At 32.4% G+C, this 17,952-nt stretch overlaps 1 protein-coding gene across 1 annotated transcript in view; it reads right to left on the bottom strand.

The window, feature by feature from the left end:
- Positions 1-17,952, bottom strand: part of LOC107440417 (uncharacterized) — a 574,971-nt gene that overhangs the window by 43,618 nt on the left and 513,401 nt on the right. The window contains exons 11-14 of the mRNA XM_071177030.1: positions 8,249-8,488; positions 6,449-6,815; positions 4,203-4,249; positions 3,063-3,166 (exon numbers count right to left, since the gene is read on the bottom strand). Of these exons, the coding sequence (XP_071033131.1) occupies positions 3,063-3,166; positions 4,203-4,249; positions 6,449-6,815; positions 8,249-8,488 (758 nt within the window). The remainder of the gene's footprint in view (positions 1-3,062; positions 3,167-4,202; positions 4,250-6,448; positions 6,816-8,248; positions 8,489-17,952) is intronic.

Raw genomic sequence — 17,952 nt, forward strand, 5'->3', positions numbered from 1 at the left:
TTTTCCAGTGGCACCATCTATGGCCAAGAGTTCGACTTCTACCACACCATACGTCACACCCGTTTATAGGGATTAGTTCATTTATTATCTACTATTTATAAGAATCTAATGATGGTGTCGCTGTTTTTCATTGTTGTCCGTGCATTTTTATTGGCCGGGAAAATCACGTGGTAGGATCCAGTTTTNACCATACGTCACACCCGTTTATAGGGATTAGTTCATTTATTATCTACTATTTATAAGAATCTAATGATGGTGTCGCTGTTTTCCATTGTTGTCCGTGCATTTTAATTGGCTGGAAAATCACGTGGTAGGATCCAGTTTTTCCTCATTCATTTCCATATTGCTTTGGTTGTCATCAGCTTAAAATTAATAAAAGTCATAAAAGTATTGTTTTTCTATAAATATTTTGTTATCCCTAATTCAAAGTTAGTTCCTGTATTGCTATTATTACGTTTTTAATTCAAGAATTTAAAACTAAGAAAATTGCTGCCGTTTTTTTTTATTATTGTTATAACGTAATTCTGCGCTACATTTTAAGATAAAGTTATTTAGAAAGGTGGTCTAATCTTATTGACTGTTTTACAATTATTATTTTTGTGCAAATAACATTAATATACTGTAATAAATTACAGTTAAAGAGATTTGTTTAATGATTTAGAACTTAACTATCAGCTTCATGCACAATGAGATGGAAGCAAAAGTAGTATTTAATATATCCGCCCGTTTGGTAATCGAAAATATTAAATTACGATTGCAAACTCATCAAATTTGTTTGAATATAAATACTATTTTAAAAAATTATTACTTAAAAAAATTACTTTTGCTCACCATTAGATCTAGCTATTTATATTACTAATAGATAATATTTGGATGGGGAAAGTGGAGGGTCAAGCGTAAGCAAACAGAATTCCGTTTAGTACATATATGTTTAATGAAGAAGTTTAACTTTAGTTGAAAAACTGTTTTCTGCCAAGAAACAAAAATTATTGCGAAGAACATCGGGGTTGGTGAGCGGCAGCAAACAGGCCGCTTAGTTCCCTAGTATAAACAAAACAAACTTCAATGTTCTTTTGTGCAGGCACAAAATCTAATTAAAAATCGTCGTCAGTATTAACGATCTGATCTTATATTAATTGAACAACGTTTCGTTAATTTGATACAATTGTCTTTTTAAAAGAACCGTTTTGTAAGAGGCTTTCTTTTTCAGATTAGAAGTGAAAGCGAGGCATGATTTTAAATATTATTAAGCCTTTATCCGCGGTTCGTATACATAAAAAAAATCTTTTTAAAAGGCGTTACACTTTACACGAAAGGAGAAATGACTTGTAAAACTTTAAAAGTCAGCGCATGTATCATTTTTCAAAGAGTTTCGGTGCATAAAAACACACGCAATGGAGCTGTTTAATTTTCTACGATCATTAATTAACAGCTGTTTACGCTTTAAAATAATAATAAATCATTTTACTTAATAAAATTACACGTGCTTGCTTACGTAAATCTAGAGCTACAAAAAATTATTTGTACGGAGCAATCAAGCGAAATTACACATTCAGCAATGTATCACTAAAAGTAAGAGTTTTTAACAAAATTCCGTTAAAAGCTGATACAATCTAAAATGCTTGAATGTGTCTACTTTTTATCCGTAAAATGCATTTTTCCAAATTAACATAGGAGTTAAGACCTACGTGTTATTATATTCCACATTTTTTAAATACAAAAAGACTTTTCTGATAAATAACAAGATTTCTATGTACTTAGTCATGTGGATTTTGCAGTTATTATTGGACAAAATTGTTTAACCTCTTGCCAGTGTCGCCTGAACCCAGTTCGGGCAACTACTACGTGCATTTTTGTGATGCAGTAGTACGTTACCCGAATTGACTTCGGACAGGAGAAGAACTAACGTTTCTATTTTGTGAAACCAGAGCTAAGTTCGTTCCTACTTTAGGATACTTAATTCACTATTTTCCTAATAGATGGCATTAGTGGTCCTAGTCTTTCACCGATTACGTCGAGGGAGGGAAATGAGGGTGGCAGTTTTGGGACATACCATATAAAGATTTGTAAAAGTTACGTATTGAAAATCATATTGTTGTGTTTTTACATTATATTATACTAGTTATACTATATTTAGCTTCAAAATTTTGTTTAATTTGCTCTAATTGAATAAGATGTGTGTGTAATCCCTTACTTTTTTATGTGTATGTAAAAATTATAAATACAGTAGTTATTGCATTTAAAATTTCATTTTTGCAATAAAAAACTATTTTCTAACTTTTATAATGATATCAAGAGCAAAATTAAATGGTCAAAAAAATTTCCATTTTTGATAAATTTTTCTGAAATATATGTCACTGTTAAGGGGTTAATGACAGGCAGTGAACCTTTGTTATTTGCTTCGTAAGATGCCGAAAGTGTTGCTCTTTCATGTTACCCGGTGGGCACCTGTGAACCTAAGGCGAGCAACATACTTACGCCACACTGCCGCTTCATCGGTTCAGGACAACACACAGAGAGGGATTCGAACCCGCAACCATTGGCTTTCAATCAGACACGCTAACGCTCGGCCATCTGGTTGGCCGGCAAAATTGTGAAATGTTGTTACCAACCAGTCATATATTTGTGCATTCTAATAGTGGTCACTTTTAAAAATATGAGACTACTTTTTCAAAAATTGAAAACCATTGATATTCTTGATGTAAAACATTTCTTCCGAATAATTTCTTTTGAACCATTTCTCAAAATGGGGTAAATGTTACAAGGTTAACTTCTAAAAAAAAATTATTTTCCAAGTACTTTTTTGTTCAATTTCAGTATTGTATATAAAGTTTTTACTTAATAAAATTTAGGGCATGGATTTTCTAACCAATAATGCAACATGAAAATTGGTATGTCTATTAAAATACAAATTTATTTGTAGTTACATGAAACTGAGGCATTCTATGCAATTACAAATATTTAATTTTTGGCAAACAAGGTATTTTCTCTAAGTCAGTTATAACTGAATAATTAAAGTACCTTTAATTATTCAGCTATAATAACTTACTCGAATAACTTACCTTTTTCCTGAGGCTGACGAATCCACCAGAAAAACAGCCTGAAAAATCAGGCTCTTCCCAAACTGCTCCCGTAGTCTTTGCAACGCACTTACGACGAACATCACCTGGAAACAAACAATTTAATTTTTTCAACTTTAAAAGCAAATCTTTTCTGTGTCATACACAGCAGATTTTATATTATTTTATAACCGTCGTTAAACAGCCGATCCAATTTTATGGGTTTACGACTACTAATGTTCAACTCCGCAGCCTTGTAATTTTGAACCGAATCCAGTAGACAAGAGAACTCCTGGTTCGAGTAGTGGGGAGAAATTTGCCTTCGTGGAGGACTTTTTGATGGAACTAACCAGCATGAGCGTGACATGGAGAGGAAAACCACGAGAACCTCCCACGTTTAGCCTGATGGCAGGGGTACTCTAACTCATGATCCGTCTACCACTGAGGATATTTCACGTCAGCACTGTGGTCGATGCAAGCCAGATGCGGAATTCGTATCGACTGGGATTCGAACCCGGTACGCCTCATTAGAAGGCGAATGCTTTATCCCCTGAGCCATCGCGGCTCCATACACAGCATATAGGATAACATAAGAGAAAATGTTTATTTTATGTTTCACGCATAAAACACTGAATTGCTCATGTGCTCGAACTGCGCATGTGACAGGCCAATCATTCAATAGAATTGTAACTAGCTTTCACATTTTTGTCTCCACGCCGGCTGAAGACTCCCCATGTATTAAATTGTGACTAATGCACGTTAAATCTGTCGAGTCGCAAAGTCCTCCTTGTATTCTTTCTTGTTTCCTTGTCTTCTGGATTGTGTTCAAAATTACAAGGCTACGGAGTTGAACATTAGTAGTCGCAAACCCAAAACTGGGTCGGCTGTTCAATGACGGATACATAAACAAAAACGATTGCTTTCATTTACAAAATATAATTTCCAAAGAGTACGTCAAACCTTCAAGAAACATTTCTATTGGCAATTAGCAGGGATATAAAATTTTAAAAAATGATCATACTTTTAACTACCATATTTTTGTTATTTTGAAATCTGTTTTGATAAATTGTTGCAAACTTTTATTCCGAAATGAAATTCTTTAAAAACAGTTCACAAAAACAAATATTGAAACTATGTTCTCACCTGTGTAACCAGTAGGGCAGAGTTGAATGTTTACAGNATAATGAAACCTAATTTACATTTCCTCAGAATGATGGCATCTACCACCAGGACAATGCGAGGTGTCATACAGCTCGCAGTGCATGTGCGTGGTTCTAAGAACACCAGGATGAATTTACCGTACTCCCCTGGCCAGCAAACTCACCTGATTTAAACCCAATCGAGAATCTGTGGAACCATCTCGATCGGGTTGTTCGCGCCATGGATCCTCAACCGCGTAATCTAGCGCAGCTGGCCACGGCACTGGAGTCGGCATGGCTCAAAATCCCAGTGAACACTTTCAGAAACCTAACTGACTCTCTTCCTGCACATCTCGTAGCGGTTCGCTCTGCCAAAGGTGGTTATTCTGGATTTTGACAGGTGGTCACATTAATGTGACTGGACTGTGTAAAAATGTGACTTGATTAATATGGTAGTTAAATTGTGATAAGAAAGGCAATGAATTTGAAAAAAAAATGAATGAAGTTAAATTTTGCCTCCAGGTGGCACTAGAGTTAAGAAATGTTCTCCCAGTATTATAAAATTAAACTGAACGTTTTGCAGTCCTCTTCTGACGTTATATCAGTTCAGATTTGAGTGAATCAGTGTATTCGTATTTATTTATTTATTGAAATTAGATACATTTGCAGGCACTTCAGGCTTATGATCCTTTGTCAAGTAGAAGGACATTACGAAGAATACACCCAGGGTTACGGCGGGATTCGAACCCAGCACCTCCACGCTTTGCACAGTGTTTGGTGGGTGATGCCAGCAGTGTATTTGGATCATACATAGGAAGTTATATAGTTTGTCTAAAGTAAGAGCTTCCTTAGCCATTCGTCTGGGCCCGTGACGGTGACTATGGTAACGAGGTATAACTATTTCAAGTAGGGGTGTGGGGTCACTGTTTACACAGGTTTTGACTCGGGTTTGGAGAGAGAAAGGGAATATTTTTCTTCAGTCTATTGAATTAGACCTAGAGTGAGTGGTCTCCTTACGAGATCTTTGATAAGGTAGGTATTTTATTTACGTCGTTGCACAATGGCTATTGACGACGGTCTGGGAAACATCCCTGAGGATGATTCAAAGACATGCCATCGAAATTTTGATCCTCTGCAGAGGGGATGGCTCTTCTGCTTTGGTAAAGGTAGTGATAAAGGAAAGGATTTATTTACAATAGAGGATTTAACTATTTGGAGAAGTTTTATGTTTCGGTCAAATGTGTTTTTTAAAATAACTAATACCGGTAACGGTTGAATTTTTTACATTTGTCAAATGGTTCTGCATAGTAGTTGATAATAAATGCTAATTATTTCGTTTTCAGCCATACAACTGGATTTAAAATGGGTTATTGCGGTTATTTGTTTGAAATGGCATTATTTCTACTGAAATCTAATGGTTACTGTCATGAAGCATAAGTTAAGTATTAATACACGACACAATACTAAGGAAGAAGGTGAAGCATTAAGCATAGTTCATATGCCCTTAGCCAGCAAATCACAGCCCTCTTTAAGTGCTTACGTAATAGTTATGTGAATGCCTCTGAACAGTATGATACAAATCTTTCAAATCAGTCGGGTTCTTTGTCGTGATAGCTGAGAACAGACAAAGAACTGGAACGGAAGTGGTTGCCAGTTCACATGTGAAGGTTAAACATTGCGCTTAGTTGATATGCCCTTTGTCAGCATATTGTCCCACAGTGGACTGATCGTAAAGACGCGGTTCCCAGTAGAAAGCCGAAGTCAAGCATCATTGGCTGCGGTCAGTGTGCGGGTGGGTGACCACTTTGATTACCCTACACAGGAACCGTGAGTGCGTGGTATAGGTTCTCATTAAACTGTTCTACCGTAAAGTGCTCGACTTCGAGCGCAGATCGTTGGGCTACCAAAGCAGGGAAACCATCCCCTCTGCAGAGGATCAAAATTGCGATGGCATGTCTTCGGATCAACATCAGGGATGTTTCCCAGACCGTCACCAATAGCCCATTGTGCAAGTCTAGTGCGACGTTTATAAAGTATCCACCTACCTTGTCAGCAAATCAAGAATCCCTTTAGGTGCTTACGTAATACTTTAATGCCGCTGAACAGTATTGTACAAATCTTTCAAATCAGTATGGTTCTTTGCTGTGATAGTTTAAAACAGACAAAGGACTGGAACGGTAGTGGTTGTCAGTTAAAACATGACCGAAACTACGGAAACTACATAAAAACTACGGAATAAATTCTCTTTACTCACTGTCTTTATCGATGACGGTGATGATACTATCCTTTCTTGTAGAACCTGCTGAGCTGGTGATGATGCAAGAATACATGGCGGAAGATTTGGCCCCCTGCAACAGAATACGACTACCAGCCGGAAACAGATCTTCGGCCATCTCGGGTTCGATACTGGGGTTGAGCACTCTGCCGTTCTTCAGCCAAGTGTAGCCAAAGTTACCGTAAATGTCTTCCCGGGAGAGACAGGTAATGACGAGAGGTGATCCCACATAGATGGTTGCGGTGATGGGGCTGAGCTGGGGTTGCGGGGCGGACAATACGTGGACGTATATACTTCGGTTCTGGACAAAACCCCAATCTGTTACTTGGCAAGTAAACATTCCTAGGTAAAAAAAAGAAACGAAGAGTAATAGTGAGCATTTGACAAAAACTTCGCGGATTTAAAAATTGTAACGTTTAAAAAAACCTGTTTTTTTTTAAGTGACAAAATATTTAGAATGCATTTCATTTCTTTACAAAAAACATAGAAGAATATTGCTTGTAGTAACATTTTGCAAATATCCGAGAGTAATGTAGGTACGTAATTTTTATGGTAAATTAAATATTAACGCTTACATACTTTAAATGAAAAAAATAATTTATTTTACTAAAATGTATTATTTTTTATTGTTTTTTTTCATTTTTATAAATGTGTAAATACGTTGTATAACTTCTTATTTCATTCAAGTACGACATTTTAGCATGGCATCAATTTTTTTAATAAATATTCTAGCTTCAAGAATATTTAACTCTTTCACAAAAAAATTTTACTTCCCATTCCTTTGTCAGATTTAGTTTATAGCACTGTCTAAACAAATTACATAGATTATGGAGTCTAAGCATAGTAACACAACTGTCTTTTGTCTTACTCTCTCACCCTTTTTCAATTCCTACTATTAGCTCACACTATCTATTTAATCTTACTATATCTTATTTAAATTTTCAATTGTTAATAAAATACTTGTTATTCATCCACTCAAATTCAAATACATTTTTTTTAAACTTGCAGTGGATGACACTTGAAGTTAATACAGTTTTTTTTTCAAATATTAATTCATTAATCAGATTTAATTAATTAATTTCTGTTTTATATGAGAGAAAATTTTTCAATTATTCAATGAAAAGTAACTAAAATAGAATTTTTCCCTGTTGACTTTAGTAGGAATTGGCTTTTTATATTACTTATTCATTTTTAAATTATAGAACATCATTCTTGCTAGCATTATGATGGTAGAGTGCGCAAAAAAATGATAAACCTGAATAAATTCTGATTCATTGATCAGAATTTTACCCACTAAAGAATTAGTATTAAGGGTTCGAGATCTGAATAAATTCTGATTTAAAATGAATAAATTCTGACTTATTGATCAGAATTTCACGCACTAAGAATTAGTATTAAAGGTTCGAGACCTGAAAAAATTCTGATTCAAAATGAATAAATTCTGATTTATTGATCAGAATTTTACCCACTAAAGAATTAGTATTAAGGTTTCGAGACATAAACAAATTCTGATTCAAAATGAATAAATTCTGATTTATTGATCAGAATTTCAAGCACTAAGAATTAGTATTAAAGGTTCGAGACATGAACAAATTCAGATTTAAATTGAATAAATTCTCATTTATTGATCAGAATTTCACGCACTAAGAATTAGTATTAAAGGTTCGAGAACCTAACCTTAATATACTTATTTAAGGAGATTTATTAGTCACAAAAAAAAGCTATAATAGTATAGCCCTCCTAAATGATCATTATCAAAATACGTGAAATCAAACCTGTATCTAAACTGGCCACTCTATCGAATCCCAGCAGAGAAGTGAACTGTTCTTGAGAATTCTTGGGCACCATTGTTGTCCACATGCTTCGGTCAGCCGAATGAATGTGGACAGGAGAATTGTCCCTGAACCACACCACCTTCATCTCGCTCGACCCCTCGATCATGCAGGCAAGGGTCAGCTCAGTTCCTTCGGCAACGGGCATCATTTCACTGGCCTCCATGCGCTCAATTCTCAGGGCTAAAATAAAAAACATGACACTCAATTTAAGAAAGCATTGCACTTCTTAATTTACAGTCCCTGGCGAAATTATTAGACGTACTATAAGATTCCATGTAAAATCTTTATTATCAGTATATACTATACAGCTTTATCGTTTTCACGCGACTGAAACCGGTTTGCACTTGTTTACATTCGTGCAACAATTGGTAAAATTTGACGATGTATAACATAAATTCGATGATTGGATAAATGAGACCATATGTTAGATAAATATGGAATATTTATTATATCAGGTAATATATTAGTATATTGTAATAATTAGATCAAATTATTACACGCACTATAGTTTTTTAATAATTACAAGTTTTGACCGAGTTTATATGTAATACTTTTCCATTTAAACAAGGAACTCTTGGATCAAGTAAGGACTTACTAGTTTTCGTGGTGGACCTTTTGATGGAACTAACCCGCATTTACGTTATATGGAGAGGAAAACCACGAAAACCTTCCAAGATTAGACCGACGGCAAGGGAATTCTAACCCATGATCCGTCTACCGCTGATGTATTTTTTTACGTTTGCACTGTGCTCGGTACGAGCCATCGTTGTCCATCTTTGGTATTCTAATATGGGTCACCTCCTTCGAAGGCGAACTCTCCATCTTGAAAAATTATCATTATCCATATTGGTGTGACAGCCCGGGGTGGGCCTTGAATACATTTTGACAAATAATATGCACTCATGCTATTAGGTTCAGTGGTTAACGAACAACAGTTACATCGTTCATGCACAATAAAAATCGATTGTGATTTTTTTTGGGTACAACATTATTTTATATTATTTAATGCGATCCAAATTATTAATGAAATTAATGAAAAGTCAAACATAATTTAGGATTTAGTTAACAGATCCTTTTTTTGATTAAATTAAGAATTGTAACAATGAAACAGCTCTTGTTGGTCGACAGAATCATAAATACTGCATGATATTAATTAATTTCATTCCTATGGAAAAAACAAGATTCGTAAAACACGCAGACAATAAAAAAAGCAATGTTATATTATATTTAACAGGATCAATTATTTAAACTGAACGAAGAAAAACAAAACAATATTTCCTGTGAGACTAGAACAAACGAGACTCGCATCAGAAATTAAATTATGAAATTGTTGTTATGAAAAGCATAACAAATGTTGAAAGCAACATAACAAAAGAAGGGATAAATAAAGAAGCAGTTAACATGTTTATTTTTGCAATAGAGTGAAATAAATTGTTGTTATTTATTCCTGTTCCCCCACGACCTTAAGGGAAGCCAGATCAACTGCATATGTTTAGAGAAAAGACAATGATATTTTCTTTATTAGTTTATTCCCCCGTTTGAAATAAAACTTTTTTTTTCCTCTATTAAATGCGTGAATTTTTAATGATAGTGTTATATCTCCTTTTCCTTGCTGCTTTTTGGTATTAATTTACCGTTTTCCACAAGTTGCATCGTGCGTTTTTCCCTTGACACAACACAATCTGGTAATTAAAATATAATTATTTGATAAATACGAAATTTCGCTTCTAAAACTGGAAAGTGAACATTATAGAGACAAAATAAAAATTAAAAAAAACATTTGTTTCTCTAAGCTTTATAATAATGAAACAGCTTTATTTTCAATGAAAAATAATATTTTTTATTCTCAGGTTTGTATGGAATTTCTTTTTAAATATTTAATTTTGGGAATCATTGCATCACAAATAAAATATAACATTTATTAAATATTTTTAAAGCTATTTAATCTTATAATTCAGAATATTGATAGTTAAATTTAACTTTAGTGAGCAGTTTGTTTCAAAAAATATACAAAAGGTTTCATGACTATTCAATAGGGGCATAATGAAGCGATGGGAATTTTAATATAGTTTAAACAGCAGGCATCACTTGATGGCGATCATCAGCTTTGCCTTCGATAGTTTATTTACGGAAATTTAAAGAATCATTCTCATTTGTCATATATTTTTTTTATTGAAATCTTTATTCGTAAAGGGACATACAATAAATAATGTCGCATATTTTTTGACTCCCTCCTTTCATTTGTCACAATTTTATTTTTATATTTGGAGTACAAATTAGTTCGGTCCGTTTTTTTTGTGGTCAAAAATGCATTTATTTTTGAACAAAATGAATGAACAGATTAATCAAAGTATTGTCTATCGCTGGCTACTATTTTTCCCCACCTCTCAGGCAATTTTCAAATTCCATCTCGAAAAAATGTCTCGTCTTTTGAGGCGATTCAAATTAGGGGGCAATTTTTGATTTCTGCAAAAGAAGTGAACCGGTGACCTGCCAAATCGTGCTGCATTCGTCGGAACAACCAATAATCAGAAGGAGCAATGTCTGGCGAATACGGCAGGTGCGGTAAAATATCCCACTTGAGCGTTTCCAAACAGTTTTTTACGACTTTTGCGACATGAGGCCAACCGTTATCACGTAGAAGAATAGCTTTGTCATGTCTTAGCTCGTATTCCGGCAGTTTTTCTCGTAATGCACGGCCCAAGCGAATCAATTGTAGCCTATACCGATCGCCCGTAATGGAATCACTAGGTTGTAGCAGCTCATAGTATACAACACTATTCACCATTCTTGAAACGTCGAAACTATTCCCTACATGATTTATCAGTTGGAGCATTGTCACCATAAACTTCTACAAGCATTCGATCAGCTTCAGCTGCACTTTTATTCCAATTAAAGCAGAAACATAAAACCTCCCGCAAATGCTGCTTAGTTACCACAAAATTTGACATATTCAACAAAGTAGAAAACAGGTTTTTTTTTTATGAAACTCAAAGCGCTGTAAACTGAATATTATTGACAGGTGTCTGACCTCTCTGAAACCACCGAAACCAGCTGTCACTATGAAACATTCATAACAGCCAGATCCAACTCTTGAAAACGGACCGAACTAATTTGTACTTCCAATACTTTAACTATTCCATTTAATTATATTTGGGATAATAACAACAATAATGTTTGGACTACAAATTACTTCGATGCAAAAGAATATAAAAATATTTTATCTGCGATTTTAAATGTTTTTATTTTATCCCAAACATGCATCGCCACTTTTCCTATAACAGTCAAACCCCGTTATAGTGAGCACGGTTTATAGTGAACTCCCGGATATAGTGAACGAAATGTTTGCTCACGAATTGTACACACGTATAATGTTATTTTTTGTGGATATAGTGAAATGGCTGCCACAAAAATGACCCTGTGGCTGCAGCTGAGCTTTAATGGAAATTACGTATTTAAAATCACGTATAAGAAATATTTAAACGAGCCATTACGAACAATAGAAAATTAATGACTCAGGTCACACTTTCACATGCTTATGCTGACTCGTGTAATCAATATTATTTCGGAAGAAGAGAATGTATTTTCGATGTGTTTAATTTTTTTGAGAAAATAAAAGCATTAAACAATCAAAAAAATTTAAGTATTTAATAAATTCGAATTTCTTAAATATTCGCTGTCGAATATAGCATAAAAAGTTGAATGTTAAATCAGCAAATTCGAAAAGTATGTTTTAAAACAGGGGTCTCCAACTGGCGGCGGGCCGCATTCGGCCCTGGAAGCCTTTTTTTGTGGCCCACGAACTAAAATATATTAGTAGTTGTCATTTTTTTGTGGACAATTTTCGTAAAAAATCTATATGGGTTTAAAATACTTTTCTTTCGTTAAAAAAAACTAATCTCTTCGTATCTGTGAAATTTAACATACCAACAGTGGAAAAAAAAATCATTTCTCAGGTTTTGTATCCAAGGACATATTTATTCAAATACAAAAATAATCGTGTATGTTGCTCTTTTTTATTTCGTTTTTTTTGTATTTTGAGAATATAATTTAGCATGTGCGTCTCAGAAATTTTCTCGAAGAAATTCGCCGGTTTAACTTTTTGAAACCACGAACTTTGGATGAAATTATTTACATTTGTATATTTTAAAACGCATAAAGGAGGTAATGAATATCATATTTATTTAAATTCTTTGAATCGAATAGGGAGTGAGCAGGGAAAAAATGCTCGAGAAGTTTTTTTCTTTTCTTCTATAAATTCTAATATGTCTGGAAAATTTTTTTAATTTATCACATGATTAAATTTAAAAGAAGAAAAAAAAATCTTGTCACTAAGTTTCTGATTAAGAGAAGATTCAAAACGATACGTAACAAAATTATTTGTAATGCTTGCTATTTTGCTTTTTAATATTAAAAAAAAAACTTTATATTTAAAAGCAAAATATAATCCTTATTTTATTAAGTTTCCATTCAAATTCAAGTACAGCAGACAAATCTCATTTCCCTCACTGAACATTTTGTGTGATACTATGTAAGTTCTAATACCAACCTTTTTAAAGTTTTATATCTTAACAATTTGATATCTGTTGCACATTAATTGTTTAATACATAGGTGCACATTAAAGTTACTGCAGCCAGAACTTTTTAATATGCAATTAAATATTTTTAAAAATCTACTTCTAATTTTAATTTGTAATTCAATACTTTTGTTTTGCACAACTTGATGAAAATCTGACAGTAATATTTAATGTTCCTTCGGACATAAAAAGAGTCCCATATAAAATTTTGATAAAGTTACGGCCTGCCATTTGATTGGTGTTTTTAATTGTGGCCCCCGGCCCCATGCAAGTTGGAAACCCCTGTCTTAGAATAATAAACAAGCTCATGTAAACATGGATAAAAATTTCTTAATTAATCCATACATTTAATGTAAGGGAATTAATTATTTAAAACCATTTTTAGCACAGGTGAAAACTAAGTTCTCCAGCAAAGCTGCTGTCCTTAAAGCAGTGAAGCTGTAAGCAGCTTATAGTTAGTACATTTTTAAAAAGAGGTAGACGACAAAAATAATGTAGTTTTTCCGACCTCTGGTCAAATGTTTACGTTAACAGCAATTTAGAAAAGCAGTCACCAACTTCTGTTCCTTTTAAGCGATAAGTTCCAGAAAAACAGATGTTATATTATATAAATATTTCAGGGTGGATCCTAGGATAGCCCACCCCTTAGCGATTTTTTGAAACCCCGCCAAGCGACTTTTTGAAATCTCGCCAAACTAGGTTTCACTGTGGTTGATTGGTATACGTTTTGTCGAAAGGTATGTCAGAGAAATATCAGATTAACGGTAAGTTATTTTTTATTAAATTTTTAAAAATATTTTATTAAATTTGTAATAATTTAAATTGTTTTTTTAATAATAAAAAACAACATAAATCTCAGTAATAATCACCAAATTGGCGAGATTACAAAAAGTCGCCAAGGGGTGGGCTATTCTAGGATTTTACCATATTTCTTATAAAAACAAATATTTCATATGAAAAAATAAATAGCAGAATTTATAAGCAATCCGGTGCTCTTGTCATTAACTAAGCCTTTTTGAAATCTCACAGAAACCAAATCATCTAAAACAATAAACGTTTCATTCCTTAAAAGAATAATCTGCATTGCTAGAGGAGCTACTAAATAAGCGTATCAGAAATTAAATTAGGAAATGTAAGCTATAAAAGGATAACAAAAGGCAAAATAAATTTAACAAAAGACCCAAATAAAAGTAATTTACATATTTATTTCTGAAATAAAGTTTTGCAACAGCATAAATGCCCATTATCTATTACAATTCCTTCCTCCTTAAGGAGAGCTAGATTAACTGCTAGTCTTGCGAAAAGATAATGCGGTCTCTTTTTCCAAAAAAGAATTCTTAGCTTTTCAAATGATACTTTCTTTTTTATATGTATATTTCTTTATTTAGATAGTTGAATTTTTAATAACGCAATTCCCATTTTTTTTTTGTATCTAGTTATGTTTTCTCAGAAGCAGCATTTCGAATTTCTTTTCTGCTATTCATGATCTGCAGATGAAAATCTCATTTTCGCAACAAATATGAAATTTATTTCCGCAAATTTGAAAATGAACTTCAATGATGATAAAAGAATATATAATATCTATTTCAGGGGTGTTCTGAATTATTTATTTTCTTAGGTTCGTTTGCAATTATCGCTTTCAGAAACTGCGCCATTTCTTTTATATTAGAATATCTGGTTTCTGAGAATTATCATAAAACTAGTTACTTTATGATATTGTATGCAATTAATTTTAAATTCTTACCCTTAATAAGACTTCCTTTATTGCTAAGAGTGGAAATTTCTTTGTTATATAGACTATACTTATTTTTTTGTGAAGAAGAATTTTCCATTTCCATATTATAATTCGATTTAAATGTTGTAATCAGTGTTGCCATTTCTTTTTGTATTTTAATTTAAAATTTTGGGAATCTAATTTGTTTAGAAGCGGTGTGTTTTTAAATTGTCAAAAGTTAAAAATGGTTATTTTTCACACTTGTTTGAATTAAATGAAAAAGAATATGGCGATATGAGTTGGAATTTAATTTTGTTCTCAAATAATACAGAAAAGTTTAATGTCGTGGAAATTATTTATTTTATAATTTCATTTTGCTGTTATGTTAATATTGATAATATAAAGAAGAATATATAATATACTGCGTAAAAAATAAACTTAGTCAATTTTTATTTTGAATTTCAAAACTAAACATTCTATGAAAGGAAACAGTACTAACTGAATAAGTACATTTCTTTTTAATATTTGAATTGCCGAAAGATATAATATATGCTTTTAAAAAACTAAATCGCTCTTCGAACATTTATTTAAATATACAATTAAATAAAACTTTCAAAGAAATATATACTATTAATAATTTCATCACCTTTTCAAGGGTTTAAGTTTTAATATTATTCACATAAATTAATATATTTTTGCATATTGAGCTTTTGAATTAAAATAACATATTTTGCATAATGAGTTGAAGTAACAATGAAACTTATTCAAAGTTAATTTAAAAGATGTTAATTTGAAAGTTACATTTTTATTTGAAATCTTTTCTTTCGATAGAAAAATGATTATATTTTCTTCAGAATTAATAATTCTTTTGAATATTTTTTGTTTCATTTCATTCAATAAAATGTCTTCTATTGAACCTTGTTACCACCAAATATTGAATTTTAAGGATGTATTTTTTAAAAAAATAACTATTACATGAACTTTCAAAATGTATCAGAATTACATACAACATTTAAATTCACAATTTGGTAGCAAGACTCAATAGAACAAATTTAAATGAATACAAACAAAAAATATACAAAAATATCCATTAGTTGTCTAATGAATGCCGAAACTTTTTTCATAAAATCCATCATAGGTTAAAATGAGAAGTAGAATTCATTTTAAGTATGCAGAAAACCCTTAAATAGTGAGGTGAGTGGGTGTGAAGGGAGTGTGAAGGGCAGTAGCCCCAAGAGGCGTCCAATAGGCAACTAAGGACGCAAAACTTATAAAGCTTTTATTGCCCATCAGTAAAATGGGTCTTGTTTTGGATTTGATGGCGTGAAACCAGAAAAAAAAAAGCGTTTGACCAATGGGTAACCAGTGATCGTAATAAAGCGATTAAATTTTTATTTGTTATTTTACTTTATTTTTTTTATATTGAAATTAAATTTTTTAATTCGAAAGTATTTGACTCGGGAAATATAACATAATTTGAATTTAATTATTGAGTGTTAGATCAATAAAATTTAAATATTCTTTAGATTTAAGAGGCAAATTAGAACATTTTGTTAGAAATAATACATAATTTACAATTAATGAGCCAATTGGTTGCAGTTAGAAATACAAAGTGAAAAAATTGAAATCTTTGTGAAAGAATATGGTATGTGTCACTTAAGAGAATAGATACTTGACGGGCTTGGCTTACTCGAAATAGAATGGAAAGAATAGTTGCTAACGCAAGTAAATTCCACGTTTCAACAACCAATCAGGATCGAGATACTCACACTACGTCACTTGCAAGTATCCCATTAAGAATATTTTGTTTCAAATAATAAATAATTTATATTTAAAATAAAAACAAGAATTATTTGTTAGAAATAATTAATTATTTACATTTTAGAGGAAAATAAGAATATTTAGTTTGAAACAAATTCTTTTAGCATCAAAAATTTTCTTATTTCCATTTAAATAAATAAAAAAATAGGGATTTAAAAATATGATTTTATATTTTTACAAATGCATATATATCTTTCCAACTTTTTCTTTTAAAATTTTTTCACCCCTCCAGTGCTATATGCTTCTCTTTTTAGGAAGAGTTTGCCCCGAGCTTCCTTTAATCACTGCAAACGAGGTCCTAAATTATCGCGTAAAGCATGGGTAAAATGATATAAATTTGCCCGGATTATAGCTCTTAACTTCCATAATCTGTAGAAAAATAATAAAATGATGAAAATAAAGATACTCAGGCGGATGGATTTTATGTGGATATGGACGCATTGATTTAAGTTCGGCTTAAATAATGCCTTGAGTCGATTTGCGGTTGAATTAGAGTAATAAAAAAAATGATTGCAACTGAGGCAAGCTTTCAACTGCATGTTTCACTAAATAATACTCGCCCTGTCCGCCAAGAAAATTATTTTCAGATATAGGTTTACAGTTTAAAAAAGGGTTCAAAGATTCCATTATTCAAACGTTCTGCAAATCCATCAAGTACCTCTCTCACATATTTGCTTATGAATGTTAGAAATATATAAGAAAGTGATTCCGGAGAGAATGAAGAAAGAATGGAGAAAGTTGGAGAATGGAGAAAATAAAATGGATGAATTGGAGAAAGTTGAATCACCTGAATTTAAAAAAATAGGCAGAAAAGATAATTACTTTCCTAACTCGCCGACTTAGTGTTCAACCCAAGATCTTCACAGGGTCATTAGTTACGGTAGATGAAAGTAGGGCCCGCGCCATATATAAGCATTCGCCACCTTGGAAAATGCGATAAAATCATAAATTTGGCGAATAAAATTTTGTTTTGGCGAATGATTTTTCCCACTGGAAAGAAATTACAGAATTACGCCAAAATCATTTTTTCTAAACAAATCAGTGTTTTTTTATTCGATTACAGTAATTTTCGGTACATGCGCCGCATAACAACTTAGAATTAGGTCCAAAAATTGGCGAAAACTTATAACTAAAAAAAAAGCTTCTCGAGTTGCCACATCGCCAAATGTGATAACATTGTAAATTTGGAGAATAAAATTGTGTTTCGGTGAAAGTATTGGGGCTAATGATTTTTCCACGGAAAGAAAAATATATAATTAACTCGATCCTCAAAATTACGTCATAATGAACTTTTCTAAACAAATCAGCATTTTTTATTCGATTACAGTAATTTTCGGTACATGCGCCAAATAACCACTTAGAATTGGGTCCAAATAATAAACCCCCGAATCAAACCACCGCAAAATAGCTTTCTATGGGAAAAAAATAATCATAAAAAAATGTTAAGATTTGCATTTGGCGAAAACTTTTGAAGTCTGGCAAATTCTTTTAATATTTGGCTAATTTACTGGATAATAATTTGAAATCCATAG

Source organism: Parasteatoda tepidariorum, chromosome 2 (genome assembly GCF_043381705.1).
Source record: "Parasteatoda tepidariorum isolate YZ-2023 chromosome 2, CAS_Ptep_4.0, whole genome shotgun sequence".
Lineage (NCBI taxonomy): Eukaryota > Metazoa > Arthropoda > Arachnida > Araneae > Theridiidae > Parasteatoda > Parasteatoda tepidariorum.